A 14,095-nucleotide genomic window follows, 5' to 3' on the forward strand; every position below is an offset into this window, starting at 1 on the left:
CTATTTATCTGTCAATATGAATTTCCCATTCTGGGAGCTTTCCAGCTCTCAAAGAAATATCTTTGGCCTTTATTTTCTATTTTATCTGGATAACAAAGAGGCAAGGTAACCTTAAGTATCCAAGATGTCCCCTTCTCCAAAAACTACTTCAGCAAGGTATATGTAGGTTACTGGTATATTTAACTGGGGAAGAGTTTATTTGTTCATCTTATTTTCAAATCAGTTATTTTGGAATGTCTCTCTGCTTATTTGACCTGAGGACTGGAGTCATCCACTGTACAAGTCATTTCTGACTTATAGCAACCCTAAAGCGAACCTATCATAAGGTTTTCTTCGTAAGACTTATTTAGAGGTGGTTTGCCTATGTCTGCCTCTGAAGTTGAGAGAATATGACTTGCCCAGTGTCACCCAGTGGGTTTCCATGACCAAGCAGGGAATGTAACCCTGGTCTAAAGAGTTGTAGTGCAACACTCAAACCACTATATCATGCTGACTGGTTCTCACATACTCATCTGATTTTAAAGGAGTTAAAGGAAAACATGATAAAGAGGCCTATCCATCTCATCAAGGGTGTTTGTTGTTTTTCTTCAAGTACCGTATTTTCCGGCGTATAAGACGACTGGGCATATAAGACGACCCCCAACTTTTCCAGTTGAAATAAAGAGTTTGGAATGTACTCACCGTATAAGACTACCCCTCTTCCAATGCACACCAAATAAAAATTTTAAAAACATTAGATTTGATTTCAATATGATAATTTAAATTCAAATGCTTATTACATGCAGGTCCTTAGCAGGAAACCTTGTTGTATACAAAGCCTGCTTGGATTGGTCAGCTCTCCCTGCCTGGCCAGCCCTCCGTCTACAAGACTATCAGAGCGGATGCTGCTTTCATACGATTGCCGCATATGGCAGGGATGCGGCTGTAGCCGTTTTTGAGCTCCCCCCACCATATGTGGCGACTACAGATTCTCCAGTCCAGCTCAGAAGTTTCAGCATCTGCCCTATAATATGACACCTGGCGTATAAGATGACCCCCGACTTTTGAGAAGATTTTCTTGTGTTAAAAAGTAGTCTTATATGCCAGAAAATACAGTAACTTCTGATTTATGGTGACCCTGAAGCAAACCTATCAGGGCTAGGTGTGACTTGCCCAATTTGAGGCTGAGTGTGACTTGCTGAAGGTCACCCAGTGGGTTTCCATAGCTGAACAGAGATTTGAAACATGGTCTCCTAAGTTCCTAGTCCAATACTCAAACCACTACCCCAGACTGGCTCTCCAGCTTTACTGAGCACCTAGGATGTAATATTGATTGAAAATGTGGGAGATGGTGCTGCTGCTCTGAATAATATAGGCAAAGGTGGTCTGACAATTTGTTCTGTGTTACAGGGTTGGAAATAGAGATATACTGGTTTGTCACTCACCAGACAACTACAAACCTTTCGAGATCATAGAAGCATAGAGTTGGAAGAGACCTCAAGAGCCATCAAGTCCAACATCCTGCCATGCAGGAATACACAATCAAAGCATAAGACAACCCCAAATGTACAGCAGGCGCAATGGATAACAGAGGGGGGATTCCTGGCTGTTGCTGTGCCCCTGCAATGTGCTGTCCATGACAATTTCCCCCAAGATATACAGATATGTGATTAGGATCCTATTAATGAAAAAATGAGGGGGGAGGGTTACAAGAAGAAATCAGCAGGCAGGGAAAAGGGTAAGCACCTCTTCCATCTGCCACTGCTCCACTGCAAATTAAGAGCTGCCACAGTACTGCTGCTTTACAGCTGTTCAGAGGTGATCTGACTTCTTTGGACTGGATATGCCACTGAACATCTGGTTCAGTTAGCTTTTTCAAGTGCTGTTTTCATAGCCAGATTGGTGCATCAGTGTCGAGCAGATGACAAGGCTGCAGCTAGCTTTGCTTTGCTGCGACCCAGACTATTGCTCAGCTTTGTCTATAAACTTTATGAGCCCATAACAATCTAACTGGATGCAGCTGGACTACTCTGTCTCAGCACAAGACATCTTTCAAAACATGGTAATGGCAAAAATAGAACAAACAAACCTCCTCATGAAATGAAAGTCATAAAGACTTTATGTGAGGACTGCTGCCTTTCATAAGAATATTCTGGTGGCACAAGATCTCTTGGGAAGAAAATGGCTAAAGTAGGATCCACAGACTCCACATCACGGGTTTATAGCAAGCACACTTTATAACACCTACCTATTGTTTGCAGTAACTATCTCTCTTCTATATCTGTTATCTATGTTTAATGTGAATAGGACCCATAATGCAAATGTAACCCATGAAAAAGGGATTCTATGTTATTTTATTACAGACTACAATTTCTAATCATGTTTATCCTTAATTAAATACAATTTTAAAAAACACCCAATAATAATGTCTGGGTTCATGCCATACATTTGTTAGCTATACTTAACATATGGCATTGTTATTATCTACAATTAGAAGTCAGAGAATCACTGCTTTTTAGGATAAAGCAGTAAATGCACTACAGCCATAGGACAAATGGCTTTGTCAACAACAGATTCAGAACTAAGTGCTTAGCTCTTTCCCCATCGTGTGTTTTCTCCCAGGAACTCTCCTCCCCTACACTGCCTCAACTTTCCCATGGTAAAGCAAAGGGAAGTCCAGAACATTACCATAGGCGGATATGGAAGGGAATAGAGAGAGACAACAACATGTTTCAAGGGGGGGAAATCAGCTGGTAGCAGATAAATAAGCACCACCTCTCATATGCCCCTTTCTGTTGCAAGGCAACTCCTAAAGGACACAGGGAAACATAGAAGGTACCATTGCATTAATGTTATAGGCAATTGCAGTACAACTTTTAAAATTGTTATTTTATTGTATATAGTACTAGGAAATTTACGTGGTCTTGCCTGGGTTGATGTTGATTATTTTGCTTATGATCTGAATGGAACAAAAGTTTGAGTAGTAGCACCTATAATCTTTAAAATATATTTCATATCATGTTTCATTTAAAATGAACCAAAACCAGTAATTCCCCTCCTCACAAAAAGCTGGAGATCCCAAACCCATATGACAATAAAGCTGAAAAAGCTGGAGATCCCAAACCCCAAACCCATACAATTAGTTCCAAACTGATATGACAATGGGATGTCAATCTAAGTGCAAATATCAAGTTTGGTCAAAATTGGTTAATAAACATGAGCAATAGAGGGGGCAAATACAGAAATCTGAAGGCACCCCAAAAGTTGATATATTGAGTCCCAAAACACACTACAGTACTGTCTTTGTTTTGGTTCCACTGGATAACATACCAAAATACTTTTCTGGTGCTAATGGGTTTGAAATGTTATTGCCTGTTGTTTACTGCCCTTTATTCCCAGGCCCCACATGGCCAAGAAGGGGAGTGGCTTCTGCCTGCGTTGACGGATCAGCCTCACGTGCATTCATTCTTGATCAGTGGAAGACATTCCTGGATGACATGAGTTATTTAACCCATTTCAATCTGGCTTTAGGCCTGAGCACAGTACAGAAATCAGCCTGGTTAACTATATATCTAAGGGGAGAGATGGGGTCAGTGTAATACTGTTGATTTCCTTGATCTCTTGCTACATTTTACCATGGGTGCCTCCTGCAATGTCTCAGGGGTTGGATGTAGGAGCATTTATTACAGTGGTTCCACTCCTTCCTTCAGGATTATCAGACAGTAATAGCACTGGGAGCTTACTGTTTAAATCCATAGCAGTTACTCTGTGGGATGAGATGGAACCTTCTTAAGTTTGTGCAAAGACTGGACTGCTGCATGAAAGCAATAATGGGCTGGATGAGATGAGAGTCAAATGGAAGTTAAATCCCAACAAGGAAGAGGCTCTGTGAAAAAGTGGTTCCTGAATCCTACAATTAGGCAGAGGGCCTGTTTCTAGTTCTCCTCTGATGGAACAGTACATAGTCTCGGAGTACTCCTTGATTCAAGGTTTTCACTGCAGAATCTAGTATCCTTGGCAACAAGCATTTCTTATGGCCACCTAAAATTCATCTGCCAACTACAGTCATTTGAATGACTTTGCCAAAGTAATCCAAGTTCTGATAAGTTCCCCATGTAGGTTCAGGAGCTGCAGCTGCTGAAGAATGCTACTGCCCAGGTTTTCATAGAGACAGCAAGAGGTGACCCTAATATAGTTGTTCTGAAATGAAATGGCCTCAGATTTGCAGCTCTACTTGTGGTCTGCAGCTGAGTGGGGTGTGGGTGGATAGTTGGTGTCATTTTTTCCAACTCAGCCAACAGCACTTTCTCATGAGCTTGTGAAGTTTTTACAGGCTTGCTGCAGTGGTGGGAAAAGCAGCCAATAAGAAAGTGGTCTAGCTAGCAGGAAGCAGGCTCTCTCAGGCTAGTCTGAAGGCTTCACTCAGGTTCACCATATGGACCACCAGGTCTTTTTGGTTTCTGAGTTTTGATACCTTCCATCAGAGATTTGGCTGTCATGCATGCTCTTATCTTTCAGGTACTAGTTAAAATGATCAGAAGTACAGTATTGAAATAAAAAGTTGAAAAGTTGATGTCAGTGGTCAAGCTATTCTTAAAACTGGCAGCCACAGAGAAATTTTATGAAGAGTGGTTTGTTACCCCAGAAAAAGAACATCAGTTGTAATCATTGTGGCTTGAGATCTTTAAAAAATGCCTCAAATTAGCTTACTTTAAAAACTTTGATGGTGTTGTAAACAAAAAACAATGAAAGGATGAATTTAAAGATATAGCTGAGATAGTTTGTAGAATCAGTATATAGAGAGATCTTGTAGCACCTTTGAGACTAATTGAAAGAAAGACGTTGGCAGCATGAGCTTTCAGATTAAAGTTTATGAAAGCTCATGCGGCCAACTTCTTTCTTTCAGTTAGTCTCAAAGGTGCTACAAGATCTCTCTACATAATGAAAGGATGGGAAAGTCTGACACTGAAATAATACTGAATGGTACTACTGGAGTGCGTCAAAGATCCTTACCTTTAATATTGTTCTGGAACGTTTTTTAAAATGAAGTTTTGGTTTTTCAATCACAGGAAGAGGTGGAAGTTTTTGAAGTTCTTCCAGGACAGCTATTGCAGCACGCTTCTTTGAAAGCTTTTTACTGTTTCCTTCACCTTCAGCAGAGAACTCTCCCACTGACACATGAGTAACAAAACTCTTCATGTGTGGTGGCCCACTTTCCTTTACTACCTATCAGCCAAAAAAAGACAAGCAAATAAAATAATTAAAAGATTCACTTCTGCTACATACATTTAAACACATTCGTAAGAATATGTGGCCACCATACATGGGAAGACTGACAATCAGAGTAATTAAATAGGCTTGATAAAGTATTTTAAGTTGCAAAGAGTAATATTTTACTAATTGTGGTTTTCAACACAGTCACTCTATTACGTTATAACTATTTTTAAGAACACCCTTAAAATCTGTTCCTAGTCATGCTTACTAAGAAATGCCACTAACTTCTACTTAGAGACATACCAGTGTATTGACTGAGAGACTAAGGGCTGGAGCAGACAGGCGCAAAAGAGCAGCCTGAATATGCTCTGACCGCAAGAGGGTCAGGACCACACTGACCACATGGCCCCCTCCCAAAGGAGGCTGCTGCCACAGGACGCAACCCGCATCACCAAGAGTCAACTCCTTTTTGCTCTGGTCCAAAGGAACAGAGCATGGCTTCGGCACAGCTTCAGACAGCTTTGGAGGCATGCATCATTTGAATGCCACGTCTCCAAAGTGGCTGGAAGCCACATCATTTGGCCCATCTGTTTCAGGCCTAAGATACAAATCAGGAAGTTCCTGGTTTAAATCTCATTTCTGCCATGAGCCTTAGGCAAGCCATTCTCTCACAGCTTCAATCTGTCCCAAAGCTGGGAAACAACATTCTTCCACAATACAGAATTCTCCTTGTAGCACGGCCACTGGCTATGCTGTCTGGTGGATTCTGGGTGCCATAGGCTAAAGCAAAACCCTCCAAAAAACAAACATTTTCCAATTTTTGGTCTGCCTCTCTATCGTCAATCTGCAAGACAATAATACCAACTAAATTTACATGTTTATCTGAGTATTACAAATAGATACACTGTACACTGAAGACCTGAAAGTGCTATAGAAATTTGTTATGTATATGTGTATGTACATATATATGGGGTTTTCTTCACAATAAGTGTTCTTAGGACTAGATTATACCTGAATTTGTATTTCAAACTGAATTGCAATGGTATTCAAGGATACTCAGGTTTCTGTAGATTGCATCCTGCACAGAATCAAGAGATTAGATTCTGTTCCAGATTTAAATTTCCTTTTATCTTAAAAGCAGAATTGTTAAGTGATGTTAGAAAAATGTCCATGGCAAAAAAAGCAAATAGTACTCTCCATTATCATAAGCTTGCAGCTATTGCAAATATTTTATTTCCCAGTATATGTATCAGGGTGGGGAACTCTCCCTCCTTCAAAGGGTTACTTTTCCTTTGGGAGTTTTCTGCTGATGGCTGCATGCTGTAGGTGAGTGGAAGTACAATGTTTCCTTCTTGTTTTTTTCTGCCACAAGCTTTCTCATTTCTCCATCTAATAATACCTTCTCTCTTTTACACCTGTTCCCTTTGTCCCTACCCATCAGGTTGACAGAAAAATTTCCATCATTTTGGGGCAGCAAAGGCAGTGGCTTTGCCAAGTTTAATAATGGGGTTTGTAGTCCAACATATGGTGGGTGCCATGTTGGGAAGAGCTTCAGTAATGTTTTAAAATTAGGCAAAGCGAGATTGTTCATCACTGATTTACAGTATATTATTTCCTTTTGCTTTTTTTAAATTATTTTTTGGAAAGACAACTTCTTGAAAGGAGACTATACAACAGAGATATCATAAAACCAAAGATCTAAAAACCAGTGTGTTTGGTGGGAGAAACTCATGATATTAGAGGGGTTGGATTCAAAGGTTTACTGAAAAAGATGAGTGCTAGCCAGAGACTGCTCATGCAGTGCATTCAAAGAATATTCTTTGATGGTAAAGCAATGAGTCTCCAACACAGCTTTAGTATTTCTCCTCAGCTGTGCTCTGAATCCAAAATAAGCCTGGATATATTTGCAAGGACAAATCAGTAGGCTTCTTATTGATTTCAACCATTCACATTAACTGAGCAAACCTGTTTGAGAATTTATTATTACTGAGGTAAGGTGTAATTTAATTCCATGCATCACCTGAGCAATGTTGATATTTTACCTTTGCTCTTTAGAACTTAGAGAGAACAAACTCAGCTGCACAAAGCTAATGCACCTGAGAGACAGACCTACACATACTGCAGGAGGTTTGCTGAAGAATTCACTGCAGCCGTCTTTTGAATTTCTCTCTTCAGTTATATTTGCCATAAATAAATCAAAGAAACAATGGGCTATCTAAGACTGTGCCTCTTCAGACATTCTGGCTACAGAAGCCAGATACAGGACAAGGGCTTTGACTCAGATTCTCTTTTCTTTTTCTTTTTCTTTTTTTTCTCCTATCAGTAGGCATTTTCATAAATGGAAGGGTACTCCAGTTGTTCATACTACTTTTTCTCTGTCACCAGTAGGTTACAAAAATAAAACCAGATGATTGTTGCATATGAAAAAAGAGAAAGAGATCAAAATTATTTACAACATATATCACCACATGTCAGAATTACAACAGTAGTGTTCCTAATTTGCAGTGCCAAAGGGAAGCATCTCTCCTAATGGCTAATAGGAAAAAAGGTAGAAGAAGCTAGGTATGCTCACTTTACTGGCCTTTAGGCCCTATTCCAGACTCCACTGTAAAGATAATGAGTTGTTCCACTGGATATGTAGCACACCATATTAGGCCCCTATATAAATGACAAAATATCACAATTGGTAAGGGAATGCTGCAGTAGCAATGCCACAATAAAACTGAATATACAAACAAGACAATTACTGGAAGTGGCTTTTAAAAATTCAGTTGTAAAATAAAGCTACCACTGTTACTAATGCTTAAATGTGTGAAATTTGTCAACACTTTGCATTTCCCAATGACGGATGAAACTCTGAATAGAATTATCATTGCCAGAAACTAGAACTACAATTTCAGCCATAAGCATGTTCTGCACTGTTGATGATGTGCCTAGAGCTGTTGTGCAATTGTCATGGGCAATTATTTTTGTTATGTAGAAAAACCAGTAGCTAACAGTAACAAATGGCACATTCCTTCATCCACCATTCCTGTCTGGCTGGGTGCCATTTTGGAGATTTTTTCTGTATGATAAAGGAATAAATGAATACCTACTATATCACATGATGTTCATTTAGTCATTTAAAAAAACATATGCAAGGTGACCCACTTCTTCAATAATCCTTCCTTATTTTTAAAATCTATTTTCCTTGATAAATGTGAACACTCCCTCTTGGCATTAGAACACACACATCCCCTGTGCCATTGTTTTACTCCTTATGGGACTCAACCTCCACAGTTGCCACAGCTAATGTTACTTTTGTACACAACTTCGTAAAATTCCTTTTTTTTAACCACAAGTCCCAGGATCCCCAGCCAGTAAGACTGGCTGGGGATTCTGGAAACTGTAGTCCAAAGAAAGTAACCTATGCATCTGTGTGCTTGTATCAGTAGCTCTTTGCAATATTTGTAACATTATCAAACCATTGATACAAGCACAGGGCAAGCGCTGACATCATGCTGATGCTCCAAAGAAATAAATACCTACACAAACCTGCTAGAGTAGTGTAGGTGGACCCATTCTGAACTGTGTGACTAGGTTGCACAAAGCACTCATATGTGGTGTATCTTGTATGTAGGGGATGGGAAACTGTACAAGACTCAGGAGACCTTGGAGGGCCACATCACTCCACCACACCTGCTTCCCAAAAGAAAAGCAAAAGCAAAAGCAAAAGCAAAAAAAATATTGTGTTACCGAATACCCTCTAGGTTAGCGAGTATGGGGCATTTTCACCATGTTTTAGAAACGTCCTGGGCCATTTTATCTCAGGAGAAGTTTAAAAAAAAAACACAGGAAGTGAGCTGAAGTAATTTCCTGTTCACTACTTTCATTTCCTTTTTGAAAAAGGCTAAACTGGCCCATGGGCTGCACAATATGATGGAAATGTGCCCTATATCCCCTAGAGGACATTTTCTAGTAAATAATTTGGGGGGCAAAAAAAAAGTAAAAATTGTTTTTGTTCGGGGGGGGGGGCAGGGGATCTCCAAATGTGGTGGACATGTCCCCTAGATGGCATGTATAGGCATTCTGGAGCCCCCCTCCCATATCTTCATTTTTCCAGTTCTTTTTACCCATGGGCTGAACTTCACTCAGCCCTGTTCGACACCAAATTTTTCCTTTCTGGTTTAACACTGAAATACTAAACATAAGATGTTGTTGTACACTGTTGGACCACTTCCCCATGTAGCCCAATACTACTGATGCTGACTAGCAGATGCCAAGGACAGAACTAAGGATCTTGCATGCAAAATATGTACTCCATCATAAAGCTGTAAAATTACTGTAGTGTCTTTTCCCTTTGAGTGAAACTGTAAACATAAACAGTAGCACATAGTAAAACTGTCACAACAGAATTTAGGCAGATTCATGGAGGACAGCTCTAGCACTGGCTAATAATCAAAACAGTCAATATCTACCTCCAGAATGAAAGCCAGTTTACCAGTGAATGGCAGCTGCTGGACAGCCATAACAGGACAGGGCTACGACCTTCCGACTTTGTAAATGGTTTGCCACTGGAGCAAACTGGATGCTAGAAGGAACATTTGATTTGATATCACGGGAACCTTCTTACATTTTTACATGAACAGCAGCAACATCTGAATAAAAGTATTTTCTGACTAATAAGAAACATTGATCTTTAAGCATTTAATTCTAAAACCAAGCAATTTACTAAATACTTTTATGGTGTTTTGTTTTTAAAAGATATTAGATAATATGCTCCACTTTAGCAAGAAGGGTGACTGGAACATTGGTACTTACCATGAAGATTCATTTTCTGCAGTAGTGAGGAGGGAATCCTTATCCTGGGTCTTGCTCCTACCATACAACTTTGAGACAGGGCTTCAAGAAACTGTCAAACTTCACCACTATAAGTGGGAGGACCAGATCCCCCATCCCAGGGATCGAATAACAGGCTCCAGACATAAGCAAAACAATGCCAATGACTATTTAAAAAACAAAATACTATTTCCCACTAACAAGGTGCAAAAAGGATTCTCTCCACTACTGCAGAAACGGAACCTTCACGGTATTTAACAATGCTCCATTTTTCTGCAATGTGGGGAAATACAGTCGGCCTGCCCCAACTGTGCGCTTGCCATCCAGGGACTTGAGTATCCACAGATGATCCTGCTCCATTTATCCCCATCATGAAAACCAACAGGACTTGAGTTCCCGCAGCATTTGGCATCTGCGCGGGGGGGGGGGGAGGGGAGAGGATCTGGATATGAAGTGTGGACTGCAATTCTTATGCTGGGATCTACACAAGTAGTCATCCCATAGGATGGGTAATTTTTATACCCACAGCTACAAGGACAGAATCTGCTGCAAGACACGCTTGCCAAAGAACACATCTGTAGAAGCAAACCTGCCAGTTTTATAAGGCCTGGTGAAAAACAAGGGAGACCCCTAAATAGCTACCCCATAAATCTCCACCAAAGATGTTACTGTACTCAACAGCACCAAAGTGGCAGCATTACGCATGGAATGTGCCTGAATCCCCTCAGGAATCAGCAAGGAGCTGTGACTCCTCTCAAACAACTCTGTATATAAGGATGGGAAGTAAGTGGCTTACATTAGGTTTCTGTGGGTTTTCTGGGCTATATGACCACGTTCCAGAAAGGTTTATTCCCGACGTTACACCTACATCTGTGGCTGGCATCTTGAGAGGTTGGTGGCATGGACATGTGTGGGGTGGGTGCACACGTACCCACCCACCCACACCATTGGTTGGGAGGAAGTGATTTACATGTTAACCTGTGTGTTGGTCTGTTGTTGAATAGCATGCCCTCAGGGAGGGAGGATATACGGGAGGATAAGTGTGTCTATTTAACTAGCAATCCATTGTCTGTGGGGAAACCCCTTGGTGCTGGATGCTTGTCTGGTGGGCATCTTTGCCTCAGCCCATCCACCCTTTGCTTCCTTGTCAGAGGAGAAATCAGGGCTGTGAGCTCTATCCACCCCCCAAACAAACTATCTGTCCCCACTAGGGTTGCAGAGTTTTAAAGAAAGGGGAGTATTATTTAAATACAACAGAACAACAGAGTGTGTCATCCTCTTCCACAAAATCTGGGAATCTGAAGTGCCAAAAGAAGCAAAGTTTTGTCCTGTTTGAAGGGGGGTCTAGCTCTCCCACTTAAGGTGGTGAAGTTTGATTGACAGTTCTTGAAGCCTTGCCTCAAAAATTCATGGGAGGAGCAAGACTCAGCGTAAGGATTGCCTCCCTACACTAAGGGAAGATGGGATCAGACAATAGTACGATCCCACTGGGCTAAATATTTAGGGCAAGATTTTAACCTCAGCCAGTGCTGCTGACATCACTGGGCAGAACCTGGCTCCAAGTTACATTATACCCCACCCATTCTCCAGATATTGTGAAATTCTGAAAAGCTGTTTACACGACATTTGAAATATCGTAACTGTTTGCTAACTTATATAACACGCAATGATGTAACAAAGTCTGTGGTTTTGATAGTACAAAGATGCAGGCTGCTTTGCAAATTATCATGTAGTTTTAATGCATGCCTGACACAAAATAATACCAACAGTTCTTAAATTAAAATCCTATTACAAACACCAAATCCTGTGGTCTGTTACAAAATGATGAGTCACTGAAGGAAAATAAGAAAGGGCTTCCAACGCTGTTTAGGTTAAACCTAAAGTCAACCAGTTATTATCTAAGCCTTTCTGTAAAAATAAATATATAAATAAAGTAAAATGCAGAAATGGCTTATTTCAGGTTGGTAAGTGAATTGTGAACCACTTGTCTTACTGATTTCAATGAGAACTAATTGAAACCGAATTAATCTGGATCCAAATAACAGAGAACAGGATCAAAATTCAAAATGACCTGAACAGACTAGAAAGCTAAGTAGGCCTGGGCTTGTGGCTCAGATAATGCCTCTACATTTAGGGCAGAAAAATGAAATGCACAAATACGGGATGGGGGACACCTGGCTGAATGATACTACATGTGAAAGGGATCTAGGAGTCCAAGTAGACCACAAGTTGGACATGAGTCAACAGTGTGATGCAACAGCTAAAAAGGCCAATGCAATTTTAGGCTGCATCAATAAAAGTATAGTGTTTAGATCAAGAGAAGTAATAGTGTCATTGTATTCTGCTTTGGTCAGGCCCCACCTGGAATATTGTGTCCAGTTCTGGGCACCACAATTGAAAAAGGACATTGAGAAACTGGAGCGTGTCCAAAGGAGGGCGACTAAAATGGTGAAGGGTCTGGAAACCATGTCCTACGAGGAACGACTTAAGGAACTGGGGATGTTTAGCCTGGAGAAGAGAAGGTTAAGAGGTGACATGATAGCCCTGTTTAAATATTTGAAGGGATGTCATATTGAGGAGGGAGCTAGCTTGTTTTCTGCTGCTCCAGAGAACAGGACCTGGAACAATGGATGCAAACTGCAGGAAAAGAGATTCCACCTCAACATTAGGAGGAACTTCCTGACAGTAAGGGCTGTTCAACAGTGGAACACAATCCCTTGGAGTGTACTGGAGTCTCCCTCCTTGGAGGTCTTTAAACAGAGGCTGGATGGCCATCTGTCGGGGATGCTTTGATTGAGATTTCCTGCATGGCAGGGGGTTGGACTGGATGACCCCCTTGTAGTCTCTTCCAACTCTACGATTCTATGATTTTCTTCTAGAAAAAATCACATTAAACATAGAAATACAGATTAAATGGATAACCACGTATTACCCAGTTTCTTTACATTACATTCACCGTTCTCTGAGAAATGAGCATGACAGGCACTCTGGTTCACTGAACATAGTGTTTCAGTTGGAGAAAGGGCACCTGCCAAGTTCGAAAAATAAGCCTGTTTTCATCCATACAAAAAGTACTAGTGTCATACAGTTGTTGTGGGCATAAGTAAAGTATATTAAAATACAGTCAGCCCTCTGTATCCATGGATTCTTTATACACTGATTCAAGCATCCATGCCTTGAAAATATTCTCTCTCTACACACACACACACATATATATATATTTCAAAAAGCAAACCTTGATTTTGCTATTTTATGTTTTATGTATGTATTGTATATAATGGGACATAAGCATCAACAGATTTTGGTATCCATGGGGAATCTTGGAACCAAACCCCAGTGGATACCAAGGGACCACTATACTACTTACATGGTAAATATAAGCTACAAATATGTACATGTTCATGTGTGAGTGTCATGTTTTAGTTTAGATGTTTCAGTTTACAGTTTTGCCTCAGGAAAAAAAATCTCTCTCTTCTGATCCCAATTTTAAATAACTCTAAAAACAGACACTACACACACTATTTTTTTGTTATTAACTGCCTTCAAGTCAATTTCAGTCTGACAACCCTATGAATGAGAGACCTCCAAGTCACCCTATTTTCATCTGGTGTGCTCAGATGCTGCAGACTCATAGCCCATGGCTTCCCTGATTGAGTCTAGCCATCTGGAATGCAGTCTTCCTCTTTTTCTACTGCCTTCTACCTTACCAAGCATAATTGTTTTTTCTAATGAGTCCTGTGTTCTCAAGAAATGTGCAAAGTATGACAGTTTCAGTTTAAACATTTTGGCTTCTAGGGATAGTTCAGGTTTGATTTGCTATAGTACTCATAGATTTCTCCTTTTATTAGTCCACAGTATCAGTAGAGCTCTTCTACAGCACCACATTTCAAATGAATTGATTTTCCTCCTGTCAGCTTTCTTCACTGTCCAGCTTTCACAACCATACTTAGAAACTGGTAATAGTATAGCATGGGCCATCCTGATTTTAGCATTCACTTATATATTTTTACATTTCAGGATATCTAGTTCCTTCATAGCTGCCCTTCCAAGTCCTAGTCTGATTTCCTGTCTGAAATCTCTGTGC

The 14,095-nt window shown here is 40.5% G+C and overlaps 1 protein-coding gene across 10 annotated transcripts in view; it reads right to left on the reverse strand.

Moving 5' to 3' along the window:
- STAU2 (staufen double-stranded RNA binding protein 2) overlaps positions 1–14,095 on the reverse strand; it is a 205,874-nt gene that overhangs the window by 139,013 nt on the left and 52,766 nt on the right. For all 10 annotated transcript variants that reach the window (XR_016280632.1, XR_016280631.1, XM_089517473.1 and 7 more), the window contains one exon: positions 4,993–5,205. Coding sequence is in view for 8 of the 10 variants with exons in the window: in XM_089517473.1 (XP_089373599.1) it covers positions 4,993–5,205 (213 nt within the window). In the remaining 2 variants the exon portion in view is untranslated. The remainder of the gene's footprint in view (positions 1–4,992; positions 5,206–14,095) is intronic.

This window comes from Sceloporus occidentalis, unplaced genomic scaffold, assembly GCF_023333645.1.
Source record: "Sceloporus occidentalis isolate IW3139 unplaced genomic scaffold, rSceOcc1.0.p SCAF_3, whole genome shotgun sequence".
NCBI classification, from domain to species: Eukaryota; Metazoa; Chordata; class Lepidosauria; order Squamata; family Phrynosomatidae; genus Sceloporus; species Sceloporus occidentalis.